General features: G+C 39.5%; 3 protein-coding genes across 9 annotated transcripts; 1 reads left to right on the top strand and 2 right to left on the bottom strand.

The window, feature by feature from the left end:
- Positions 1–72: 72 nt before the first annotated feature.
- On the bottom strand, positions 73–10,543 carry LOC135124564 (uncharacterized). 5 transcript variants are annotated; one of them, XM_064049729.1, is made up of 7 exons: positions 10,337–10,543; positions 10,008–10,048; positions 9,608–9,959; positions 7,283–9,120; positions 3,952–4,530; positions 3,044–3,836; positions 73–247 (listed from the first exon to the last, which is right to left on the bottom strand). In XM_064049729.1, exons 3-7 carry the CDS (start codon positions 9,957–9,959, stop codon positions 114–116), a joined length of 3,696 nt encoding a protein of 1,231 aa, XP_063905799.1. In that variant the 5' UTR covers positions 10,008–10,048; positions 10,337–10,543; the 3' UTR covers positions 73–113. The 5 variants fall into 5 exon arrangements, with proteins under 5 accessions (XP_063905799.1, XP_063905801.1, XP_063905800.1 ...); XM_064049731.1 differs by having other exon boundaries at positions 10,021–10,048; XM_064049730.1 differs by having other exon boundaries at positions 10,356–10,543.
- Positions 10,544–10,654: 111 nt separating this feature from the next.
- Positions 10,655–11,283, bottom strand: LOC135124106 (uncharacterized). Its single transcript, XM_064048978.1, has 3 exons — positions 11,174–11,283; positions 10,860–11,031; positions 10,655–10,811 (listed from the first exon to the last, which is right to left on the bottom strand). Exons 2-3 carry the CDS (start codon positions 11,024–11,026, stop codon positions 10,736–10,738), a joined length of 243 nt encoding a protein of 80 aa, XP_063905048.1. The 5' UTR covers positions 11,027–11,031; positions 11,174–11,283; the 3' UTR covers positions 10,655–10,735.
- Positions 11,284–15,083: 3,800 nt separating this feature from the next.
- On the top strand, positions 15,084–20,470 carry LOC135124562 (glutathione synthetase-like). 3 transcript variants are annotated; one of them, XM_064049727.1, is made up of 8 exons: positions 15,084–15,430; positions 15,525–15,894; positions 15,962–16,125; positions 19,258–19,300; positions 19,348–19,586; positions 19,637–19,735; positions 19,788–20,228; positions 20,285–20,470. In XM_064049727.1, the coding sequence occupies exons 2-8, from the start codon at positions 15,526–15,528 to the stop codon at positions 20,409–20,411; spliced, it is 1,482 nt and encodes a 493-aa protein (XP_063905797.1). In that variant the 5' UTR covers positions 15,084–15,430; position 15,525; the 3' UTR covers positions 20,412–20,470. The 3 variants fall into 3 exon arrangements, with proteins under 3 accessions (XP_063905797.1, XP_063905795.1, XP_063905796.1); XM_064049725.1 differs by having other exon boundaries at positions 15,088–15,468; XM_064049726.1 differs by lacking the exon at positions 15,962–16,125 and adding an exon at positions 16,270–16,403 and having other exon boundaries at positions 15,102–15,468.
- Positions 20,471–20,782: the final 312 nt, after the last annotated feature.

Here is a 20,782-nt window from a genome sequence, read left to right as displayed (position 1 = left end):
AGAGTAAGCCATACGGAAGAGGTGTTGAAAATAAAAGCTTTGATTTATTGAAATGTTTATTTATTTTAAATAAAAATTATAATTTTTTGTTGTTTAACATGTTTTATGTATTTTCATTTGTTACTTAGTGCACTGTCTACTTGGATATTTTTTGCCCCGTGGATGTCAGTTACATCTGTCGGAAACAAGAACCCTTTCACTGTCCTTGAAAATATTCTTTTCCGAGCCGCGACAGCGGAAGAGGTGTCTAGAATAAAAAGCGATGAATTGTTGAATGTTTATTTTAAACTGGAATTATAAAATAAGAAAGAGAAAATAAAAAATTAAAGGAAGGTGGTGTTGTGTGTGTGTGCAAAATAAAAACGAATAGGATATAAATATTAAGATATTTCTATTTAACAATGTATAGTTTATAATCATCAACCTTTCCACAAATCTACAATTAAGAACATTACAAGTCATTGTATTTTACGTAAAGAAACAAGAAACATATCCTACAAGGCTCCGTGGTATAAATAATAATCAAAATCAATAATAATTAAAAAAAGAAAAACAGATACAACTAAGCTAAACGTAAACAATATGTCAACAACTTTACAATAATCATACAACGTACATACAATCGTGAGATATTTGATGTTTTTCTACGTAAAATGCAAACAATAGTAAAGAATAGTATGTATTATGTATAATATATGCGTTAGCTCGTATGGAAAATACCACATTATATTACATTTATATAAACGGGTGTGACTTTGTGACACTGCTTTCTCTTTTTCTCTCTTCTATTTACAATAATTGATCCTAGCTATTTACATTATATAGTGGGTATATCACATTCTGTACAGTAACGGTGACATGGCTGTGGCTTTTTAAAATTTCTTGTTTGTTTAAATTTAAATAAAGGTGTTCAAGGCTGGGGCTGCAGTATGGGCACTGTTACGTATGGGGGCCTACAGGGAGGCTCTGGTTCTAGCAGCTGGGGGCCGTCCTCTAACGGACAGCCGCTCTGATACTGTCACTTGACCTCTTTCTTGCGTTTGCTGTCACCCTCCGACACTGGAACAAACCAAGTCAGATTTCAATATTTGAAAATTTCATTGACTGATTCGAAAAATATTTTTTTCATACGAGCTGTATAAATTTTTTAGTGGTCAGACGTTATAACCAAAACACGAACAGGAGCGAATAACATTCAAGTGTAGTGCCAAAGTAGTGAGGGTTCAAGTAACCAATTCTGAGTTAACAATTATTGTTGTGTCAGAATTCTTCCGACACATTGAGTTTGCCTTTGATACATAATTTTTAGCATAAATGTCGCTGGATATGCGTGAATTTGAAGGCAAACTAATATTTGTTTTGAATCTTTAGAAGGTTAATCGCCCCGACGTGTGCTTCAGCATCATTGTGCTTGTTTACTCGCTCTTGTCCGGACTCTAACCAAACGCATGAAACCAACCAATAAAGCCGCAGGCAAAATTTAGTAACAAAGAAACAACTTTTGTGTCAAAATTTTTAGATTTATATTTATAAGCTACAGGGAAGGAAACTATTCCCTCACGTAACCAACTTGACGCTATATTTTTTTTGTTTCATTCGAAAGTGTACTAATATTGTTTTTAATGATATGTAAATGTTGTTCACACATTATTTCAATACCAAATTGAAACAAAATTTTCAATTTTATTAACTTCAAAAGTGATTTGAGAGTGGGCTAATCCGAAAAATCTAATCTGAATAATTTTTGCTAAATCTGAGCTATTTGGGTTAACACTGCCAGCATATGCAATACAACGTGAAATTTCTTTGAAGTACGTTATATCTTTTTACATGGTTAACATTTTTCAGTCTTAGAGGATATCTGTTTTTCCTTACCACTTTATTGCACTTTTCAAATTCACATAGTTTTGACTGAGCTCGAATAATGAAATTTGGGAATTAGAAACTTGGAACTAGGTATGTACCTAGAGAGTTATTAATCTAGTTGTTTTTCTATTGTATTACCCTTAAAAGTTCTTGTCTGGGAAGTGTCACTGGAACGTTTACGTTTTTATGAATTACTTCTATAGCTAATTTTATACGCGCCAAATATAATGAGACTACCAACTTAAAAATCGATAAATTTAAATACACTGTCTTGCCTGCAAGCCATCACACATTTATTTAGATTGTCAACTGATATTTGAGGAACATAACGTTCCTCATTCCTAACTTTACTTATTTTACATTTTGGTGTAAATTTTGCACACAACTTTAGTTTATTTTTTTGTATTTATCATTTGTGTCATTCTATTTTGACATTTATAAGTAGTGGTTAAAGCTTCGAAATTTTGACAAATTAAGTATAAACTATTGTTGCAAATCCACTCTGTGGCCAAGTGTTGTCTGCGACTTTACCATTTCACGATTTTTTTTTTATCACTACTTGTTATGACTTCTTATGACTTATTCTCCAAACGACACACTGATAAGCAATAAGCAGAATTTTATGTGATTTATCGCTTTTTTTACTTAAGTAATCAAAAACATATTACGTGATTAGAGATAATTTGTGTAAAATATAAATCTACGAGCGATAACGATACCACCGTCATTTCTAAATGCAAAATAATAATAAAAAAAAAATCACTTAATTTAATGCCACGCTTATATTTATGTGAGTAAAAACACGTAAACCAAAATAACTTAACTCGTTTTTCCTATCATTTTTTATAGTTTCGTTTGACCTCAATTTTATTGCCACGGTTTGACCGATTTAAACCGTACTTGACAGCCAAAAATTTAGTTACAATGGGAATTGGAAACGACTATTTTTTTATACATAGGATACCATGTTTAAAAAAATCTTTAAAATAATGCACTATATACATATTTTGTATAAATTTAATTCTAACAATACCAAAGTCCTCAAGAAAAACAGCCAAGAACGTTCCTGCAAGAATCCTCCCCTAACGCCCCACCCAACTCCACAGGTAACAACAAAACCTTGTAAAGTTTGGCGTTGCTGCCTAAATCTACAATTCGTCGCACATCCAAAACTCACCAGCACTCCTCGTCTTTCTCCTAATCGCTTCCGAGTCCGTCGCCTTGTCCCCTTTGCTCCTCGTGTTGGGCGTCGGCGCCGTCCTCACCGACCTCCTCGTGCTCACCGTCCCTTTCAACCCCTTCACTTTCTTCCCCGGCACGCTATTGGCGCTGTTCGCCGCCGCCGTCGTCTTCCTCACCTTCTCGATCAGCGGCTCGTCGCTGTCCGAGCTCTCGTCTTGCAATTTCCCCGCCGCGGCCGTCGGCCCCTTCTTCACGTTGTTCGCCTTCGCCACGTCAACTCCCATGCACGCCTTGATCAGCTCGGCGGCGTTCTCCGAGCACTTGCGCGTCTTCTTCGCGCGCGCGTCGTCGACGCTATTATTCGAGCTGTCCGACTCGTGACGCTTCCGCTTGGCGGCCGTCACCGGCGGCGTCACCACAGCTCGCACCACCTTAGGGGCGGCCGGCGGCGGTGCCGACACCGGCGAGCTGAGCTCGGGGCTGCTTAGTTTGGAGAGGGCGCGCGTGCGCACCGACGAACGCGTCGCCGGGCTGGGCGAGCTCGGCGTCTGCGCGTCGGGAATCTCGATGAGCAGCTGCTCGAGTAGGCTCTTGGTCTTGTTAGCGGTGGCGGCGGCGACGTTGTGGGGGCCGGAGTTCGAGCAGGAGTTGCTGTCTTCGTCGGATAACGTGGGGCTCTCGGAGCCGGCGCGCGTCTTCTCCGGGTTCGAGTAGGTGTAGAGAGGCGGCGTGACGCGGACGGGGAGCGGCTCTAAGTCCTCCTCTTTCGTCTTCGACTTGATGGGAACCTGTTAGGATATTAAAAACCTGATTAGGTTTTTTTACTTTTTCCTTGTTGTAAATTCGGTATTGATAATAAATAAGCTAGGCCTATATAAAAACGTTTTTAAACTAAGAACTTACCATCGTCACATCTGCCTGCTGCAGCTGCTCCTTCACCCCCATCGGGCTTGTTGCCGTCACCGTCGACAAGGTCACCGCTCCCTGCTTCAAGCTGTCCTGCAGCGCCGACGTTAGTTCGCAGCACTGCGCCATCTGCTTGTTTGCCTGTCCGCCGCTACTCGTCCGGTTCTCGTTCATGTCTTCTACGCCGTTCAACCCCTCCATCTTGGCGAGTTGCGCCTCGATGTCGAGCATGTCGGGCATTTCAGGCACTTGTGTTTTTGATTTGCCGTTGTCGTTGGTCGACGCCGTCGCCGCCGCCATCGTTGGGATCGTCGGAGGCGGCTCGGGAATGTCAGCGTGTGGACTCTGCGACGCCTGGTTCGGCGACTTCTCGCTCAGGGCGTCCATGCTCTCGATGCCGCTGTCCTCGCCTTGGGCGCCCGAGTTCGGAGAACGGCCCGACTGCTTGTCGCCCAATGAGTCGGGTGGTAGTTGTTTGCGATCGCGGTCACGTTCGGGAGTGTTGCACTTGTCCGGCTCGGGGGACTTGGGGGACTTCTCCGCGAGAGGGAGAGGCTCCGATTCGACTTTTAAGACCTGGTGAAGATACGGGAGAAAATATGCGTTAATCCAAAGTACTGCAGTTTTGAAAATTGAACATTAAAAAAGTACTATAGCTTGTGGCGAAAATGATACAATAATTAACAACTGAACTGTTTTGGAAAAAAAGAGGATTTCTATGAGATCATTTAAGAATTACCTCCATCATCACCGATTTTTCAACATTACATTATTATTTTTGTGACGTTAAACCGTTCTTTACTTTGTCACATAATTTAAAAAATGTGCAGTTGCGGAATTTTTTAAAAAACATTTTGGAAAAATTAATGATATTGTATCCACCATGGAATAAATACTTTATTTTACATACCATATTTTTATTAAAACCGTATGCTCCTGGGTCTATTTGAGTTAGATATAATAGCACTGTTGTCAATTTTTATTATTCCATCCACTTTTTAAATTCTTCGTTATTTAATTAATTGTAATTACATACATAAGTTCCAGAGTCGTAAGTAACTATCCTGTAAGCATTTTGTCCGTCTTTACTGTTTTCATATGTATAGTTGTATATGTAAAAAAGGAACTATCTATTTTGAAAATTAAAGTGACAAACGCTTCATTTAAAATATTAATAAATATTACAGAAGAAGGTTTAGGATATTGTTTTTACATTTCAAAGTACCAGAAAATATCGAACATTCGTTACCGATTTTTCTTTCTTACCATTATAAAAAACTCATTGAAGGTTATTTCGACAGAACTTCCCTCGCCCCTGAAGTACAGTACAATAAATCCAGTTGTTTCGAAACATTATAAGATTTGCGAATTTTATTTTTTATAACCCTTGTAAGTGAAAATAAAGATACGTATGTAATGGTAAAGTGAAGGTAAGGAAGCGTGCTACGCGTTTGTTTCAAGTGAGTTTTTCCATTACAAAGCCTTGTGATGACGTCATCAATATTTTTGCAATGACACATGTCAATTTAGATAACTAATAATAACAGTACTGTATTCTCAAATTTTTGGGAAAATGGATGAGTCGTTCTTAATTTAATTAATACAATAAACTGCCTAATTTATTTATTGTTTTGGGTCACCCGGTGTATGTAATTCTAAAAAATAATGATGCATTGACACACCCCAAGTATACCACGTGTTTCTTTTATTTGATACAACTCCTGTACCTTTTTTTTAATTTTAAAGATAAACGTATCGTTCTTTGAACAAATTTGTATCATTTTAAAAGATCACTCATGTGAATAAATGACTTTAATGACATGAGTGTCAATTTTTCAAGCTACTAGATTGTCATCAATAAATATGTTTTTTTTTTATTTTATTGAATAACTTTTTAATTATGTATTGATTTTAGAATATTGGTTGCTTTTGATTTTTTAGAAAAAATTGATTTTTCCATTTATGAAAAAATATACCTAGTGTTCCATAAAAAGTTGACGTCATTTCCAGTTCTACCAGAAGTGATAATAAAAATGTGAGGTTGCCATCACATAGATCGTTTAAAATGATTCAAATTTGACAACAATTGGTTCGGTAGTTCCGGAAATTGTTTAATAAAAATTGACACAGATGGACAGACGACAGGCAGACGGAAATAAGATACCACATTTTTCGTACTCTACAAGGGTCACGAAATGTTGAAAAAACATGAAAATGGCCAGTTGCCCGCGACCTTAGAAAACTGGGCCACTTTGACATAACAAAGTTTTAGTTATTATTTTTTTAATAGCAATTTGAATGTACGCTCTTGATTTGAAAAACGGGATAGTGACTTTGTCAAAATTATTTGATTTGTCAAAGAAAACATTAATTAAACGCGATTTTTTTTTAAATTTGGACGTGTGTGTCACACCTAGCGGTCCAGTTTTCTATGGCCGTGACTGTATAATTAAAACAAATCCAGTTTTTAAGATAAATTACAAAATTTGATTTTGCGAACTTTATTAATTTCTTTATGAAAACTTCCGTGAAAGTTAAAAAATAAAATTTCGTGATGACGTAATCAATTTTTTAGCAAGGATTTATACATTTGCGGTATAGAGAAATAAACAGTACTAAAATATATGAGGTGAGCCGTTCTTGATTTTTTTTATCAAAAGACTTCATTCATTATTTTTTTGAGTCACCTGTATAAGCAGTTCTATTAAATATATATGCACTAATATACTACAAGTATAGACCCATATATTTTGCACATTTTACATAGGATTTCTGTCGAAAAATTTTGAGATGACGTCAAGTTTTCGGAAAGGATAAACAGATAAATTATGATTAGCGATTTACCTTAAAACGTTTGTACAATTTCAGAGCATTTAGTTTTGCAGTTTCTAACCTACATTGTAAAATGTTGTCAAACGATTTTGACTTTTTGTCCAAAAATCTGAATGTAGAAAATAAAAAATAAAGGTGGATTTATAAACCGTAGGTATAAAAGTATGTATTTTATAAAATTTAAGTAGGAATTACTTTGCAAATTTTGAGATGATGTCATCAAATTGTTGGTGGGGATGATCAGACAAATCTTGGTCAGCGTTTTACCATCTACACGATATCCCTAAAATACATCTAAAATTTCACAACAGTAAGTCCAGTCGTTTTGGAGATTATCTGTCGAATAAAATCGCCAATAATAGACAACATACAACAGAGAGACGAAGCAGGAGAACTATTTTTTCATATTCTTGCAGTTAGAAAAGTTGAGAAAAATAAGTGAAAAATTTTATGAAAAAACAAAACCGAAATTAGTGTGACGATTCATTTCTCTTACCTGATCAGACTTTTCAATTTGGTTACTCTCCGTCACGATACTCTGGTGCACCACGTCCGTCCGATGCGGCGGCCTCGGAATCCCCTTTTCCGTACCCTCCATCAACCTCTGTTTAAACTTTGCCTCCATGTCTATCTCGCCCGTTGGCAACGCTACCTGCTTCGTGAACTTCTCCCCTAGACACGCCTTCGTGAAACTCTTGCTTCTCATCACGTCCTTGCTCTTGAAGACGTCTTTAACTTTACTCTTGTCCTTTCGAGGTTTTTGCGGAAGTCCCGCTATCGTTCCTACGTTCGTCGATCCTAATATCGGCGGCTCCACCATCTCCATTCCGGCCTCCGATTGACTCAATCTCCTCTTCTTTTCGACAGAGATGATTCCATTGCTGTCGACGAACTTCAAATTCGCCCTCGATAACTCCGAGTCGCTCCCTCTCCTTTCCTTCTGCTTTTCCTTGTAGTGGGTCGAGTTGTGTATCACTAGCTTGGAAATGAGGTCCGAGTCGTGCTCGTGATTCGATTTGAACTTCTTCTTTTTGTCGTCGGCGTCGTCGCTTATTGCACTGTTGCCGTCCGTGAGTGCGCTTTTCTTGATTTTGTTCAAGTCTTGCGTTTTACGCATCTTCGACTTGTCCGGGTTGAGTTTTTTCTTCTTGTTGGTGATGAAGGCGTGGTGGCGACCGCGCAGCGAGATGTGTAAAGGGGGCACGCGCAGCTCTTCGCCGGGGGCGCTCGGGGATGGCGTCGACGTGGACGCCGACGCCTTCTTCGGTTGCTGGATGAAGCTCACGTCGACCTTGTACGCCGAATTGATGGGTTCTGACTTTTCGAGTTTCAGGCGGAGTTTGATCTTCTCCGTCGTCGGCTTGAGGTTCGGGGAATCGCGTCCTCGGTCCCGCGTGGTTTTCGATTTGCGCGAGTGTTTGCCACTGTCACTATGCGACGATCGGGTCTCACTGTCACTCTGGTCCGTCGTGGTATCCGGCCGGATCGTGGAGTTCGTGTCGTCGTCGGAGAGGGCCGCCGGCGACGGCAAGCCCGTGAAGACGTCCCCCAGGTCCGGTTCGGCGTCGCTCTCGCCGCTCGACTGCGGTTCGAGCTCCCCCGTCAGCGGGTTGATGAGAAAGTTCCGCTTGTCGTGCGGCCGCGTCAGCTCCTCGGGGATCTCCGGCGGGCTGCGCGCCAGGTCGCGTTCGAGAGTCGGCAGCAGGTGCTCCAAGTCGTCGGCCTTGAGGTCGGTGAGCGACGGCGTCAAATCCAAAAAGGGCGCGCTTTGTACTACGGAGTCCCACTGGCGAGTGACCGCCACCGAGTATGGCGGCGGCGGGGGGAGCGCCGCCGGCGCCGCGTACGCGGAAATTGTACTGTTCGGTTTGCTACTCTGCCTAATGGAAGTAGAAGATAAGGCGCTTGGTGATGACGTGCTTGCCTGAGGGGGTTTGGTGTTCTGCACTGGCACTCGGTTCGCAATAGTCCGCAGCTTTTGCACGAGCGTCCGCGGTTTGACCGCACTGGTCGTTTCCTTGCCGTCGTTCTGCAGCAGGTTCACGAGCAGCGGACTGGAGATCGTCACCGCTGGATGCTTCCCGGGGTAAGGAGGCGGTGGCGTTGCGTAGTTGACGCCGTGAATCGCCTGGTTCATGCTGGTGAAGGGAAACGGACCCCCGAAGGGTTTCGTCGGCGGGGGCGCGCTGTTGGCGGCCGCCGCCGCACTCACAGCCACTTTGGGCACCACGCTGTCTGACGGGCACACCACGTTCGGCGACTTGAACTGCACCTTCTCTGGCTCGGGCGCCAGCAACCGCGACAGTGCTGCCTCCTGGCTGGTCCCGCTTCCATCTGAAACAATTAAAATTATAAGTCACAAAAAATAACCAAACCGCTAATTGAATTCAATTAAAAGAAACGTTGCAGAAAATTTCTAAAACGAGAAACATCTACAAATATTTTTATCAAAGACAGTGAAATTGGGGAAAACAAATATAAGATATGTCAAACGAAAGTTGTATAAAATTAATACATTAAGGAATATTGTAACGAATTTCATATTTAAAACGCTGAATTTGCAGAAAACAACGACAACACATAAAACAAGCAAAAGAAACGTGGCGAAAATTAGTAACTGAAAGAATGGCACAATGAATGTCACGTTAATGACGAAAATAAGTCATCACGTAGGGAAGGTTGGTAAAAATTTGTAAAGTATCAAAATGAACTGACGGAAAATAATAACAAAACGAAAAAGTGAAGAAACTTGATAAAAATCAGTAGATCAAAGAGAACATAATTGACGGCGATGCGACTTGGATAATCCTCGCTGCCTCACCTTGTGCCGTCGTCAAGCGGATCTCCTGAGGTTCGGCGGTGACGGCGTTCGCGATGCGTAGCGAGATCACCTGGTCGCCCTCCACCTGCACGCTGAGGATGCCCAGTGCCCGTAGCTGCGCCGAGCCCTCGCTGGCCAGCTTCCGCAGGCGTAACGCTGCTTCCCGGGGAATGGACAGCGTTACGCGCACCGAGTTCCAGGGCTCCAGCTTGCGCACTTTAACCTCTTCACCCAGGATACCGTTCAGCTCGCCGACGACAGCTTCGAAGCGCTCCGCGAAGCGCGGGTCCGACAGGTTTCCCTCGCACGTGACTACGGTCGTTAGATCGTAGCCATCACTGTCTGCCGCCATCTAAAATCGGCACAATTACACCCTGAGCCCCCATGTCGCGGTGCTTACCCTTGGCACTCACATTCCGGCCGGCGCCCCTTCACAGCCACCTGCAACCGACAACGAAACAATTAGAACGGCGCCAGAGGAGTCCATCGTTTCGTTACGACGGCGAAAAATCGCCGAAACGAAAGATGGACATGGTCGCAGCCATCTTGTGCTGGACGGGGGAGTGTTATTGCATGTGTTCGGAAGGGAAAATCGGGATTCCGAGGACGCTGGGCGGTCGGGGGCGGCCGCGGCGACGGTGTCACGATCGGGCGCCGCCGCTTCGCACCCCCGACGTGGCCTTTCGCTGGACGGAAATTGATTTGCTTACGGGCACATACATTACATACCCGATTCTCTGTGACATACTTTTGACACTTTAGAGTGCGATCCAGCCACCGAGATGCGCTCCGCTGTTGGGCTATTGCACGGCGTGATCACTAATTCGCAAAACGACACGTAAAAACACGACAAAAACACTCATAATCTTTATAGAAATTATTAAACGCTTTCAACAATAACAACTCGACGCCATTCGAGATGCGCAGACTGGGTGCGCACATGGTCCAAATCGAATTCGGTGGAAAATTTTGACATCTGACAGTGGAAATTTACAACAAAAATCCCCAGATAAATCACTAGATGAATTATTTTTTTAAAGAAGAACGCTACTTTTACTAGATTTTATTCGCAAATAAACAAAATTAACCTACAAGATCAGATCTAATCCTCCCGAACACACATCGTGTCTAATTATCGGGTTCACATGAGTCAAACAATCCCTTGTTCCTGATCTTGTTGAACTCCTTGTTGATATCATACTTCCTAAAACACATGGTCAACACAGTTTTATAAAATATTTTTTGTCAGTACTTGTAAAACTCGGCGTAGATGTTCTGCCTGTGGTCATTCACCAAAAACTTTTGGGCCACTGCTGCTACGAAGCACATACCACATGCCCAGATGAGATTCCGCTTGATCTGGTTGTGCAAAAGTCCTCTCAACTGAGGCTTGGGTGTTTTGCTTACAGCATCAGACATGCTTTCTGTGGAAAAAAGACACTCTGCATGACTATTACATAATATCGATTGCGGGCATGAATTGCCACCATTGCAGTGGAATCCAACCGAAAAAGTGTAAAAAAAAAATGTATGACTTTTACAATGCTATTTCACGGTTTAAAGTACCTTAATTGTTGTTAATTGCTTTCAGAAAGAATTTTTCTATTGCTGGACTCTAGAACCAGGGTCTAGAACTGTCAATCAACTGACACTGACAAGTTGTCCGTGCCCTGCTTTACCGACAGTGTTACAGACCGGACCCGGTTTTTAAAAATGTTATAAATAATAAAACATTGCACCTATCCTTATCAGCATGATTTTGTAATTTGTTTAATTATTTTTTAATTAAGCCAGTGTAAATATTTTGTGAAATTTAATATATTCACCGGAAATGTTTGGACCGGAAGTAGAGTCAAAGTCGGATTGAATTTCGTGCACTTAAAACTTATAAAATCTTTATTTAAAATTAGGAGTATTATATTGCTAAATTAATTATGTCGATTGTTAAATTGTTATTTTTTTTGTATAAAGTTGTCAATGCCGAAAAAGTAACGAAAGTTTTGGTGTATATGGTAACATAAGTGTTGCCACAGCATTAATCATAATAAACCCAAGTGAGCGACGTAGCACAGGATCGAACTAAGGACAAACAAAAATCAGCTCACAAATAATAATAAAGAAGAACAACTTAAGTTTAACTACCAGAAACTTATTTTCGTGAATAAAAACAGAAAACAAAGTGTGTCATTAAACAATGACTCTATGGATATGTCATAGTATAATTAAGTATAGTAAACTCATTTGATATACCTTTGTAAAACTTTTGTGAGTTAAGCGGCTTAAGCCAAAGTACCCTTATAAGTCAAACTGGCTATTGTATAACTTAACTCAGTTTACAGCTCCATAATGACAACAATTTGACAGTAATAATCCTTGTGGCTCGGGTCCATAAAGCTTACAATATCTATACTGAATAGGTGGAGTCACAGTTAGAGTTGTTAAAGTGTATAGTGAGTTGCATAGGTTGGTGGGCGATGTGGCGATGAGCTGGAGACTGGGGAGAAAACCATGTGACGTGACAGAGAAATTATATATCTTTATAATATATTTATCAAGACGACATCGTTAATCATTTAATATTCACATTTTAACTAGGCGAGAAATGAGTAAAATTTGATTTAAAAAAAACGGGAAAGATGAGTAAATAAAAAAAAAAAACAATGGGCAAAATAGACTCATATATCTATTACTATGATGGATTTTATTAGAAAAACTGTTATAGCATAGTCTAGTAAGTGAAGAAAAATGTACTGCCGCAGTGGTAATCGAACCCAACGTCTCCCACTTGCTGGACTATACCATACAGCCGCTTATCTTTCTTCGCCGCAGTGCCACACACAGGTTAGAGGTGTTCTCGAAAAACATGCTGAGATCGTCGTCTTCGTTGATTCACTATTAAAGTCTCTCCAATTGGTTACAATCGTCCGACTTGTCAAAAGGGAAAATATTAAAAGATGTCACCCCCTTCGGGAGTTACAGGAACCTTTAATTAATCCGTTTTGTTACGCGCCAAAACAGTTTGTGCTTGAATTGATATTAGCAAAATGTCCAAAAAATATTGCTCTGTGCCTGCTTGTGGAGTAATCAAGGATCCTAGAGACCACAAAATAATGCACAGATTCCCTTCAAACACTGTGAACAAAAGGTTGTGGTGCAAAAAGGTTTTTAATGCTACAAGTAGGTACCCAAACATGAATCTTTTACCTTAGGGAATGTATAGGCATTAAAACCATTTCATGATAATATTGCCAATAATTTATACTTTTGAGAGAAGTTGTTATTATTTAAATAAAAGACTTAAACCCGGCTCTGTTCCTACTTTGTTCCTCCATGGTTCCAAGTCACCGCTACCTGTTCCTACTTCTTCAAGCTACCCAGCAAGTAATAAACGTGATCCAGAATGCAGCTTCATAATTCCTGAGACACATTCCGATAACAATGTAAACACCTCAAAGAAAAATTTTCCTACTGCATATCCCTTTGAAGACGATCCACGCCCATGGCGTTGTGATTTTGGCACCGGTACCGACATTTTGCCTCTTTTTCTAGTAAAAACCGAAATACATGATGTCATTGTGTCAAAAAGTCAGACCATGACAGACATTTAGCTGACATTACAGATTCCTTTCCCTCCCGACGTATGCGCCCTCACATGTCACATTTAAGGGATTGGGGAGACTTTAATAGTGAATCAACGAAGACGACGGCTGAGATATTTAAAATTCTCAGACCAAAAACAACCAAAATAAATTCAAAGTTTAGAACTTAACGTTTATAGGTGAAGTAAAGTGAAATATTATTTTTGGACTGTGTTTCATTGCTTATCTTTGTGTAATAATAATGTAAAGTCCTAAACAAAACTTGGCGACAAAGAAACGTCATTTGCGTCAAAATTTTTAGGAGATGCATATAAACGGTTATTCACGAAAAGGTTCTCCGTTAAAATATTCAAGACACAATCAGAAATACAATTTCAAAACAGTCTTTGATATTTCATCAGTGGCGGCTCGTCAGGGGAGGCAGGGGAGGCAGTGCCTCCCCTGGAAAAATTGACTATTAGTTTTTGTTTTATTATCTGTTAATTTCAAATATATTTTAAAGATATAGCAAATAACTTTTATAGAACTCTATGATTTATTAAAACGCATCTTGGTAACATATTTTGAAGTACGCGCTTTCGACAGGAACAAGCGCTGATCATCATCGTGTAGGCCAGCTTCAGACAGAGGCATGCCTCAGATAGACGGATATCTTCAGTATGATTAGTTAGTGCTGCTAATATGTTTTTGAGAAAGACAATAGTCATCAGTGCTTTATCAAAGCGCCAGCGGAGGCACCAACGCCTACCGTCCTTAAGCCAATCAGATCGAATTTTTTAATCTCACGGTGAAACTGCACAATGCTGAACAGGGATGCTGAATGCATTTAGTGTGCATTTAGTTGTGTATGAATTAGACGCGAGGAAAGGTGTTCACTGCCAAGGTTATGTATTAAAACTTTTAAGTTAACTTAAAAACAGTAGGACAATGAAAATGTCAGTTTTGCAATGCTGATAGGAACATAAGAATCTCTAATCTCCAGAATTTATTATAAAGTTTAATATTTAAGCACGGTTTTCTTACGACGAACAATTGTAAGTCAAAGATTTAGAACCTCTCATCCAGATTTGAGCAGAAGTTTATTAATTAATTGATTAATATATTTAAATCAGCCCTAGATCACATGAATTAATATTAATGCTAATAAAGCAAATTCTGTAGTCTTTACACTTTCTCGTTGGTTTGTGTGAAGCAATTAAATGTTTTTTATTCGAAAAGTGTACCCATATCGAGATATGTTCCTGACTCAGAGTTATTTGTATTGTTTTCATAAAAATGAATAAACAAACTGCCTTTTAACAAAAGTAATTGCGAACATGTTAATTAATACCTGCTCATTTTGAAACGAAAATGTTGCCTCACCTAGCGAAAAGACCACGAGCCGCTACTGTATTTCATAGCATTTAAAAAAGATAAAAAAAAGCGATTGCAAATAAATTGTATTGTTGGTTGCGTTGTGATTTTTTTTTAGACGAGAAGCTTCTAATAAATAGCCTGTATTAAAAGTTATACACAGACGTGGTGAAAATTGACATATGAGATTATGATCCACTTTGTTGCTAATAAGTTTTTCCTGCGACTTTTTATTATTAATATGCAATCAACAAATGTTGCACTCAAGCTGGCAATACACTTTAGTTGTGTTTCTCTGCTCATATTCCCTTGTGAGTGGTAGACGAAGCCAAGGCGTTTGTTTTTTCGATGACAACTTGAGGATGTTTCTTGCTGAAGACACCTTATTGATAGATGATCTACAGAATGATCTTTGTTAGTCCGGTCCTGAATAGTGACTTTGGAACATATGTATATGACAGCGACACTTTTACCACTTTTATCCTGGCGCTAGCTTCACCATGGCTTCATCCTTTTCCCAGATATGGCGCGAAATTTGTGCCTTTTTTTATATGTTGGCGCCTCGAAAGTCAGTGTAAATACCACGAAACAAAATAAACAAATATTTAATGTATTAGACGGCGAAATTCACAGACGAATTGTTTACTTTTGTACGCTATCATATTATGCATGTAGATTAGATATTGACTCCCAGCCTAGCCAATGCTCATTGCACAACTTCACGACTATTTGTATGTCAAATTATTGCCCGTCAGCAGTGTCAACAATAGTATTAAAATTAAATTTAGCATGCGAAGAGTCAAGATAATAATGTAAAAAATAGTCGATAAGATAACTGAGATTTGTCCGGGAAGCGGTTACCTTTAACTAAGTAATGTCAGTCAACCAGTTGCCTTCAAAGAAACCCAAGCAAGCCCCCTTCATACTTGCACCGAGCTTAACTTAATACTAGCTAAACCTTGCAGAATGTCCGAGGAAAACGTGAAGCACCTCCCTTCAGCCATCCCTCTGCCTCTGCCCGAGGCCGAACTCGCTGATGTTGTGGAAAAATCCAAAGATTGGGCCCTGATGCATGGAGCGGCCATGCGTTCAAAAACGACCTTCTCCGAAGACTCTCTCAACTTCGCCCCCTTCGTGCTCGTCCCCACCGCCTTCCCGCGGAAGCAGTTCCTCAAGTCCATCGAAATTCAGCCGATTCTCAATGAGCTGATGCACAAGGTGGCCCACAGCCGAGAGTTCCTCACCGAGTGCCTTCAAGAAACAATCAAGGTGGACGACTTCACCGGGCGCCTCTTCAACATCTACGAGACGGTGTTTAACGAAGGTGTCACCCAGGTATGACTTTTCCTCGCCCTGCAAATAATGTAAATTTTGGCTTGAACCCCTTGCTGTTGTATATCAGCCGATTAGTTTGGGTCTGGTGAGGTCAGATTTGATGTTGGAGGGATCGTGTAAGGGTCACGCGCCCTCGGATTCTACGCCCATTTGCTGTTGGAAGCAGATCGAGTTCAACACTATCGCTTCGGGTTTCGGATGGCTGGGCCCCTCTTCGCGTGCTATCCAGAGGTAAAGACGACCTCTGTGTGCTGCTACGCTTTGCGTTTCGGGGCAAATGAATGCAATAATGAAGGCGGTTTTTTTGTTCCTTGTAGATAGTGTACATAGGTGGGATGTGTGAAAGTGGTTTTGTAGTTTTCAATTTTATTTCAGCGAGCCTGTTTGGGACTTCTGCGGTCTGATTATATGGTGCATTCGGCGGCTACAGATAATATTAAACAAGTCGAGATAAATACGATTGCCTCGAGCTTCGGAGGCATTGCTACACACATTTCCGAGTACAATAGGTACGACTTTTATTTATTCTATGTAGCACATTGCGCATTAATTTTCCTATTAACCATGAGCACACGTATTGCATGCGAGCCTTACTAATTTTTAATTTTTTTTTTGTATTTTTTTGCACTAATTTATTTTTAGTCAGTCCTTCATTATTTCATTCATTTTATGAATTTCAATGTGAGCACTTTTGTGACGGTTTTGTCTCGTTTGCACTTGGGAGGCACGAGCGAACAAATGAATGCGTTCAGTTCAGTTTTTGATATAGGTAATGATGTATAAATTTACCTCATCAATACTACACACATATAACGTACAATTTCCTGTGGTCTGAACAATCTACAAAAAAAGTGTAGTTAGGAACATCATAAACTAGATTCCAACACTTAATACAATTAAAAAAAGTCATCGACATTGTTTTCGAGTCTAGATCGCCCAGTTCATTTCTCCTTGATTATTTTGCAATCAGTTTTATGATGTGCGTAAACATATTTTATTTTGTAGTTTCTTATAAAATACTATGAAGGGATTTGACCAATCATTTGAGATGAAATATGCTATGTAAATGTGGCTTTTGTGCTAACGTTCGTTTTTGGCTATCGTAAAAACAGACCAGGCGCTTAGAATTTTTTAACTTTTAAGTGTCCCACTGCTTTTAAGCCTCGCTGTACAGGCGTCATGCACATTCTTATCTCCAAACGTGGTCCTCGATCTACATACTCAATAAAGTCAAGTGTGCGACTTTTTGATTGCAATTAACAAAAATATTTAGACACACAAAACACTTACCTACTTACAATCAAAGGAAACATTTAAAATTACCTCTTCAGACTTATCAGCATCTTCACAATAATGGTTATGACATACATATATGCCAGATAAGATTAGATACATATATATTGAACGTGTGATGTTTTTACCATTCAAGTGGTTTATTGACTAAAGGTTAATATCCTATTGTGAAGTACCGTGCGCTCCGAAAAAAGAGCTCTAGAGGTTGTTCTGTTTTCGGGATTTTAGGTGGAATTCTGCTGTGTAAATGTTACATCATGCTACAAACATTAGATTAAAATTGCATAAAGTAAAATTATCAATTGGAATTGCAAAATTCTAGCCAGCGCTAATTTCTTTTTTATAGTTGATCGCAAGCCACTTTTTTTACATTTTGTTTTAAGTAACAGATTTTTTTAACGTTAATAGGATTCAATAATCTACGTTGTTTTAGAATTATTATTTTGTGAACCAGAGTAGTATATACAATTTTTGGGAATTTATGTCGGATTAAAAAAAAAGGAGAAAAAAATGATAAAACTTTGTTTCTTTTTGTAATGCTTGAAAAAGTTGCATCATATGCATTGAGTTGTAATCTTAACTTCTGAGGTGAATACTAGAAATGCGGCTGAAACATGTACAGAACAATGAAAAAAAAAAAAAAATGCATTGAGTTGTGAAAACTTAAAATGAAAAGGAATATAACAAACTTAAAACATGGGTAGGCAACCACTTATACACTTGCAGATATTTCTCATATTCTTGTTCCCAAAGATCGCAATGGGAATTTTGCCATAGAAAACCAGTCTCACTGTTATTCATTATTTAAAAATAAATCGGAATTAAACGTTGTAAAAAATTCAGCAGTAAAAATGCGAAAAACCCAGCACACCTTTTTACAAGATGAAATTAAAATTTTTCTAGTGTTGTTAAATTGTGATACCATGGACAAACATTAATGCCAAAGACAGTTTCAAGCATTAATCCTTCTCAAACTTCAATTTATATGTGATTTAAAATATATCACTTTTTAATTTAATAATGATTCCGTTTTTGGGTATAAAAATCAAAAGAAACAGAAGAGGTAATAAAAAATTAGTGAAAAAAATTGTTTGGACGAAAACATTTTGCCTGTCGTGATTATGGTAATCATTTTCAAATTGGGTTTAGCAAAATTCGCGAAAGTGCAAATTGAATGTCTGAAATTTCGTACATTTTGAAAATTCCACCAAAAAATCTTGGCCAAATTTTTTTTTAAATATTTAACGAACGCAGATACGAATATTGAATGAGGAACAGTGAAAGTATAATTAAGATACTCACTTTTTGTTAAAAAAAAATACCCCCTCTGCCCTAAAATAAGTGTCCGATTTCTGTATTTTGCTAAATATTACCTTTATTTTTAAAGATGAGTAGGTTTTATTTACCACGTATTTGGTGTATGCCAAATGCAACATTTTATTGTGAAAAAAGTTTTGAAGGTGTTTGTTTTGGAAACAATAATTCTTTGTTTTTAAACGAATTTAAAGAAACTTGTTTAAAATACCGGTGTGGAGACAATATGGCCCTGGAAATAAAACTAGTTGCCCCAATTCAAAGAAAAAAGCCTAATTTAATCGAAGAAGCTCATCAGGACATCTACTAGTTTCTTCTTGACGTAAGTGGAGGATGGTTCTAAAAAGTCTCATTTTGTGAATGCTTCAGAAGAATGGAATAAATATGTGAGATTTGAGAAAATGTATTTTATTAACATGGTAGACAACAATTGGATACTTATTTTGGGAGAAAATTTTTTTTCGAAATTGGACACTCAATTTGGGACTGAGGGAGTATTATTTTTCATATTTACTTCGAATCTGAATGTACTAAACCGTAAGAATATAATATAGCGAACTAATCAAATGTCCATTTTTTGTTGGATCGAACCTCCCGTGTGGCAAAAACCCACTTTTAATTCTGCAGGTACTCTAACCGTTAGGAACATTTAAAAGCACACGCATGACTTCCTGCTACTAAAGTTTTCAGTAACCCTACACTTGGGACATTTATTAGGAAAAAATCCGTGCACTTCATTTCATTAATCTCTTTTAGGTACGTTTTACAAGAGTTGGGCCACAGCGACAAACTCAAAAACGTAAGAAAATACCCAAACAAAAAACAATATTTTGACAATTTGCATAGTTACCAGATAATAACGCATTGGAAGGTCTTTGTAGTGGCATGATAGAAGCCTGGAAACTCTACGGCAACTCCAACGCCGTCGTCTTGTTCATCATCGAAGACGTCACTTACAACATTTGCGACCAAAGATTCCACGAGTTCAAAATCCGCGAAATGGATCCTCAGGTTAAAGTGATAAGGAGAAATTTGACTGAAATAGGGGATCGGGCGACCCTCGGAGCTAAGAAAGAATTGATCATGTACGTAACACTATTGTAAAAGACGAAGAAATGATTTAGATACCTTGTAGTGACGGTTTCGAAGTTGCCGTGATTTACTTCCGCGCAGGGTATGAACCGGGACACTACCATAGCGAGAAGGAGTGGGACGCGAGGCTCCTTATGGAAAGGTTCAAAACATAATTCGGTACCATAATCTCGAATTCTTTACCTCGGTTCTAGATCTCTAGCCATCAAGAGCCCAACGATCCACTACCACCTCGCAGGGACCAAGAAAGTCCAACAAGTCCTAGCCCGTCCTGGGGTTTTAGAGAACTTCCTTTCCGATCCGTCGCAAGTAGAACGTGTCAGAAATATCTTCACGGGTTTGTATAGTCTCGATTTTGACGAAGTAGGCGAGCAGGCTATCCAAATGGCCATCGACGACCCGGAACGCTTCGTGCTGAAGCCACAGCGCGAAGGAGGTGGGAATAATGTGTACGGTTTAGAGGTGAGAGAGGCCATCAAGAGGATGAAAGATAGTGAGGAACGAACGGCTTGGATTCTGATGGAAAGGATCCACCCGCCTTTGTCGAGGGGTTATATGGTGAGACCCGGCGGGAGCAAGGTGCCCGAGATGGTAGATATGGTTTCAGAGTTGGGGATTTTCGGGGTAGTGCTCGGGTGAGTCTACAATAGAGCGACGAGGGAAGTGAACTTTTTTAACTTTCGGTTTATAGGGATGGTGAGAGTATTTGGTATAATAAGCAAGTGGGACATATGCTGAGGACCAAGGTTTCAACGGCTGATGAAGGTGGCGTCGCCGCTGGCCTGGGGGCGTTGGATAGCCCGTATTTGATAGACTAAGATAAACGTATTTTTCTACTTTGATGTATGTTTTATAAATAAAAGTTTGCGTTTGTTTAGTTTTTTGGTGAATTTGTGCTGGTACATTTTTTTAGATAAAAATTACTTCTAAAGTTGTTTAGACAGAACTTCCCTCGCCACTAAAGTAGAATCATTTAAACAAGTCCGCGATTTAGATGAAAGGGAAGTAAAGATTATAAGAATATAACCCCTAAAAGTTTCAACGAAGTTTAATTGGTACGGATGATTTTACAATCTTCTCTAATCTTCCTGGTCCAACCCTTCATAATTAATTATGTACGTTGTAAAGTTGTGATGGGTACAAAAATAACGTTCTGAGTATACATCTAAAACTGCGCCTCTACGTCTGG

This window comes from Zophobas morio, unplaced genomic scaffold (genome assembly GCF_036711695.1).
Source record: "Zophobas morio isolate AGI-343-1 ecotype UQ-CSIRO unplaced genomic scaffold, CSIRO_AGI_Zmor_V1 ptg000007l, whole genome shotgun sequence".
NCBI classification, from domain to species: domain Eukaryota; kingdom Metazoa; phylum Arthropoda; class Insecta; order Coleoptera; family Tenebrionidae; genus Zophobas; species Zophobas morio.
Note: the sequence above shows the minus strand (reverse complement) of the source record. Positions and strands in the feature narration are given on the sequence as shown.

Excerpts from the sequence above, each read along its gene's own strand:
- LOC135124564 (XM_064049729.1), bottom strand. The coding sequence starts at position 9,959 with ATGGCGGCAGACAGTGATGGCTACGATCTAACGACCGTAGTCACGTGC. Across the intron at positions 9,121-9,607 it reads CCGCTTGACGACGGCACAAG|ATGGAAGCGGGACCAGCCAG; the intron begins GTGAGGCAGCGA and ends TAATTGTTTCAG. Across the intron at positions 3,837-3,951 it reads AGCAGGCAGATGTGACGATG|GTTCCCATCAAGTCGAAGAC; the intron begins GTAAGTTCTTAG and ends ATATCCTAACAG.
- LOC135124106 (XM_064048978.1), bottom strand. The coding sequence starts at position 11,026 with ATGTCTGATGCTGTAAGCAAAACACCCAAGCCTCAGTTGAGAGGACTT. Across the intron at positions 10,812-10,859 it reads ATCTACGCCGAGTTTTACAA|GAAGTATGATATCAACAAGG; the intron begins GTACTGACAAAA and ends CATGTGTTTTAG.
- LOC135124562 (XM_064049725.1), top strand. The coding sequence starts at position 15,434 with ATGTCAGTCAACCAGTTGCCTTCAAAGAAACCCAA. Across the intron at positions 15,895-15,961 it reads TTAACGAAGGTGTCACCCAG|CCGATTAGTTTGGGTCTGGT; the intron begins GTATGACTTTTC and ends GTTGTATATCAG. Across the intron at positions 16,126-19,257 it reads TCTTCGCGTGCTATCCAGAG|GTACGTTTTACAAGAGTTGG; the intron begins GTAAAGACGACC and ends AATCTCTTTTAG.